We start from the raw sequence: 5,113 nt of genomic DNA, 5'->3' as shown, positions 1-5,113 counted from the left end.
TCATGAGAATGTTTTGAACCTTTGTTTTAAGGAGTACCCTTATAATCTTGTTTGAAGTACATGACAATTTGTCAATTCTGTGTAAGCAGTATAAGAAACATCTTCTATCTGACTTTTATAATCAGTGAGACAATATGCATATATCTATAATTTTAGATTTTTGTTAAGACTTTATGAGAGGAAATAGAAAACTTAATTCTTTAGCTTGAACCAAATTAAACTAATTTTTGTAGGTCAGATATGGTTGAATATCAGCAATTGCATGTAGTTCAGCCAAATATTTCAGAGAAGAGATTGGTAAAGAAAGGAGATGAATGCAACATAAAATAGAGAATATAGTGACATCTAGGAAAAGAGGATGAGTTTATACGTATTGCTTATTGGCATAATCAACTTTTATAAATGTCTTAATATATCCAGTCACTTAATAACTTGGCTTACAAGTTTGGCAGTTATCAAGAGCACACCGAGACTTACAGGGACTGCTTTTCCAGAATGTGTAAGCAAGTGACTGCACCTTTCTCTTTCAAGATTAGTAGCATTCCTGTCATATTTAATTTCTTGGTCAATTTTTCTTTGAAGTCTCCATAGAAGCAATGAAAGTTCATATTACTGGCTCTCCACTAACTAGCTGTATCACCTTGGGCAAGTTGAGATTATTTTTCCTGTGCATATTTCCTCATTGGTAAAAGGATCTATTTTATGAATTGTTTTGAAGAATAAATAAGTTAATACATGTAAAGTGTTTAGAACAGTGCTTTGTAGATAGGAATTGCTCTTTAAGTGCTTGCTATTATTATTGGCCTAAACGATGTGTATTTTCCTGTCAGAATCTTGATGGAGAGCCCTTTAAACAGCATCTAAAGGAACCAATTTTTTACAAATCAAGTGTACACTCCTTAGTTGCTGTTCCTTAAAAAAAATATTTTGTATTCAAGAAATGTTGCTCTGGTTTTACAAGCACTTGTAGTACTGAAATGTTCACATTGGCTATTTGTTTTTACCCAGCTTTCAGGTAGTAAAAAATGACCAAATCCTGAAACTGTTACTTTTCCCGCTACTAAGCCCCATCATCAGGCCAAGCTGGTGCAGCAGCTATAATACTTCCCAACTTGCCTTCTCCCAGACGCTGGAGGGGCTCAGGCAAGGTGATCTACAATCCAGTCACACTCTGTATTTCAATTTTACCCACAGAGTTTTTCCCCCTCGTTCACTCAACAAATTAATTTGAGCACCATTACCCACTAGGTGTTTCATGTTAAGTCACTGATCTCAGTGCAACCACAAAAGAAGTGGCATCTCCATTTTATTCAGATTCTATATGGTGAAGAAACTTGCCTAGGATCCTAGGATGTCTCAGTTTGCTAGGGCTGCCATAACGAAATACCAGATTGGTGGTTTAAACAACACATTTATTTTCTCATAGCTCCAGAGGAGAGAAGTCCAAGATCAAGGTGTTGACAGGTTTGGTTTCTCTTGAATTCTCCTTGGCTTGCAGCTGGCCTCCTTCTCCCTGTGTCCTCACATGGTTTTTCCCCTGTGCAATCATCCTTAGTGTCTGGGTGTCCAAATTCCCTCTTATAAGGACATCAGTCAGATTGATTAACTCACCCTAATGGCCTCTTTTTAACTTAACTTTGAAACGGCCCTATCTCCAAACAGTTACATTCTGAGGTATTGGGGATTAGGGCTTCAACATATGAATTTTGGAAGGGGACACAATTCAGCCCATAACTCAGGGTTATGACATGGCTCAGATGGGATCTGAACTAACATCTGCCTGGCTTGAGGAAATTCTCTTTCAACAGGGTGCAAGATGCCCTGCAGAGATTTAGACTTGACGCTGGCAAAGTGGTCATTTAGGCAATATTTATAGGATTCCTGCTAAATATCAGGAATGGGGTATGTAAGTCAACAAAATAGTTCTTGATTTCAATAAGTTTACAGTCAACTGTAAACTACTTACTGGAGGCGGGGAGACAAAAATTGAACAGGTGATTATATTAATTCCGGCAAAATACATTTTGGAACAACAGTTCTGGGATTACTTTACACACTGAGGAAATGAAAATAAGTACTTTGTCAGGATTATCCCTGACAGAAAATTAGTTGTGACTAGGTCAAGTAAACTTGGCTACTGGAACCCATCTGTTTGGGCAAGAACATAGCTTTGCTAAAAACTGATTTCTAATCAATCTTTTCACTGATTTTGAATCTAGTTTCAGTGGTCCAAATTTGAACCAATATATACGATAAGGCTATCATTTATTAACTCCGAGTGGTAAGTACTTTGCAAACATTACCTCTGATCCTTGCTTAAAACCGTCTGCAAGATTGGCTTTATGCCCGCTCAGTTTACAGATGAAGAGACGAACTCTGAACAAATGCGACTTGAACAACGATAAACATCATAACGTAGCTCGGTCGGGGTGTGAATCTCAGCCCGAGGGTCCGAGCCACCGTCTACCCAGGTGCTAATCTGGCAATTAGTTAATTGTTACTTCTGATCTACATGCCGTGGATTCCTAAATTTTACAGGCCGGAGAAGACTATATTTCAAGGGTTAAGATTTTAAATCGTGTTACCACAAGTTACCGGACAAATAAATACTTACTAATTACAAACACCAACCAAAGGGTCCATCTTTCACATGTAAAACAATATTCAGTATTAAGAGTTTTCACAAGTGGCGGCTCAGTGGGAAAAAACTGATACCGGTAAAGCACCTAGAAAACCGCAACCTCTGAAGGCAGACGCTTTGCGTACGGTTTCAACATTTAACAGCAATAAGATGCCAGTGTGGAGGAAGCAGGGGGCCGACACAATACAAACACGAAGACCGAACCACCCCCTCACTTCCGGAGTGTAACGGCACAGCGGATATACATCAGCGTGGGGAGGCGGGACTTCCGCCCTGCGCGACGCATTAAACGGAAGCCGGGCGGCTCCATTTCCTGTGAGATTACGGCCCCCCCCCCCAGAGGAGACAGGGGTTGCCTGAGGGATGTCTTTTGGCTGTTTATCTCGCCTGAGCTGTCTCCTCACCCTGGTCATCTGTTAGGAGTGCAGAAGTTTGGGCCAAAGCGCTGGGCGAGACGAGGACCTGCTCCTCTGTGCCTCCGACTTTCTCTGGGCCCGTCTTTCTAACGCGAGGCCGTGTCAGGTTCTGGGAAGTGCGGTTTTCGCCGGGGCCGGTTTTCCCTGGAAAGCTGTGCGCTCCTGGTTGTTTTCCGTCTTCTCCGGGTGGGAGCTTGGGGAGTTCTTCTCGGGGTCCGGGGCGTTGGTGCAGCCCCTTGTGGAAGACTTGGAGTGAAAGGTCTCCCGCGATCCCGCCCGCGAGACGCGCTCCGAGGGCACACCTCATTCATGGGAGTCCAGGGGCTCTGGAAGCTGCTGGAGTGCTCCGGGCGGCAGGTCAACCCGGAGACGCTGGAGGGGAAGGTCCTTGCCGTGGGTATCCTTTTCCGGGTGTCGGTGCCAGGGATGCACGATGGGTGCCAGGATTTTGCTCTCAGGTTCTCCAGGGGGCGCAGAGGGGCGTTGTTAGGCTGAAGGTCTCACCCAGGCGGGTAGCTGTAGGGTCTTCTTTGGGATGTTTCCTTTCTTTTCTTTTTAAAATTAATTTTTATTGGAGTAGAGTTGATTTACAATGTTGTGTTAGTTTCTGCTGTACAGTAAAGTGAATCAGTTATATATATATATATATATACACACACATATATCTACTCTGTTTTAGATTCTTTTCCCGTATAGGTCATTACAGTGTATCGAGTAGCGTTCCCTGTGCTCTACAGTAGGTCCTTATTAGTTATCTATTTTATATGTAGTAGTGTGTATATGTCAATCCCAATCTCCCAGTTCTGGCTTTGCAGTCACACAGCTTTGGATTGGAGTCTTGTTTTAATCACTTAGGGGCGGTGCTTTGCGCCTGTGTATGCGTCAGTTCTCTCATCCATCAGTTCTCTCATCCGGGAAGTGGAGGTGATAATAGTCTTTGCACACAGGGTTGGTGTGAGGAATGAAGGGGTTATTTAAATGAAAGAAGCTTAGAATAGTGACTGTCGCTGCTAGTATGGTAAATTCTAAATCTGTTATTCCGACAGGGAGGTCAGCATGGAGAAAACGAAGTGGACTTCGGACCAGTAGTTTTGCCTGCTGTCCTGAGTCTTGCTTTATTTATGTTTGTTAGAGGAAGAAAAGTGTGGGCAAGTGTTTGACCTTTTTTTTTTTTAAAAAAGTAACTTTTATTATTTTTTGTTATGTATTTTGGAATAGGAAATTCATATAGTACAACACTGAAAAGATTTCAAAAGGTCTACAGTGAATTATTTTCTTCCCAGCCTCTATGATGGACATTTTAAGGACTGTTGATTGTGTGCATGTTTGGCTGCTTTTGTTTGTGCCTTTGGGGTTTAATGTTTTTCTTCATTACCAAAACATGTGAAGGCTGTTTCTGACATTTTGATCTTTTTATTCATTAAGCAGTCTTCATTTTCTTTTTCTTTCTTTTTCTGAGTGTCTGTTGTGTTCCAGAAGCTGGTGGTACCTTACACCAGTTCCCTAAGTGGGAACCTATGAGCCTAGGATCTCCACTCGGAGTGGAGGAGACAGTCATGTAATAATTGCTGTCCCGTGGTAAATGCACTGTCAGAGGATGTGGGGATTCAGTGAAAGGAGCCATTGACTTTCATATAGAGACAACTTATACATAATGGAGCATTGATAATTTTTTAAATAAAGTAACATGATGATGATGATTGTGTTTTTTGCAATGTGAGTCATCTTGAAATACATCTGTAATGAATTGTGGCTTAAAAGTTTTATGCCAGGTAGCTTGTGGGAAAGTTTTTTTAAAGCACACGTGCTATTGCTGCCCTCTAGTGGTTTCTCAAATTACTGCTTTCTGAAGATTTTCTTCATAGAACTATCAATATGTTGTACATGTGAATGAAAGCATTTTTCAGTGTCAGGAACACTTAAGACTTCAGCAAAGATTTAGATCAGTCTACGTTGCAGCCCGTATGAAGAATTAATAATTTGTAAAACAATTGAGATGTGATGTGAAGTTCAGCATTCTGATTTTTTAGAAAGTTGTCCAAAATAAATGTAAAGA

At 41.2% G+C, this 5,113-nt stretch overlaps 1 protein-coding gene across 2 annotated transcripts in view; it reads left to right on the top strand.

The window, feature by feature from the left end:
• Nucleotides 1–1,475: 1,475 nt before the first annotated feature.
• Nucleotides 1,476–5,113, top strand: part of ERCC5 (ERCC excision repair 5, endonuclease) — a 29,993-nt gene continuing 26,355 nt past the window's right edge. For both annotated transcript variants that reach the window (XM_024753983.1, XM_024753982.1), the window contains exon 1: nt 1,476–3,454. In XM_024753983.1, coding sequence (XP_024609751.1) covers nt 3,367–3,454 — 88 coding nt within the window. In that variant the 5' untranslated portion in view covers nt 1,476–3,366. The remainder of the gene's footprint in view (nt 3,455–5,113) is intronic.

Source organism: Neophocaena asiaeorientalis, unplaced genomic scaffold, assembly GCF_003031525.2.
Source record: "Neophocaena asiaeorientalis asiaeorientalis breed wild unplaced genomic scaffold, Neophocaena_asiaeorientalis_V1.1 scaffold684, whole genome shotgun sequence".
NCBI classification, from domain to species: Eukaryota; Metazoa; Chordata; class Mammalia; order Artiodactyla; family Phocoenidae; genus Neophocaena; species Neophocaena asiaeorientalis.
The sequence above is the reverse complement of the archived record's forward strand: the minus strand, read 5'-3'. Positions and strand labels throughout refer to the sequence as shown.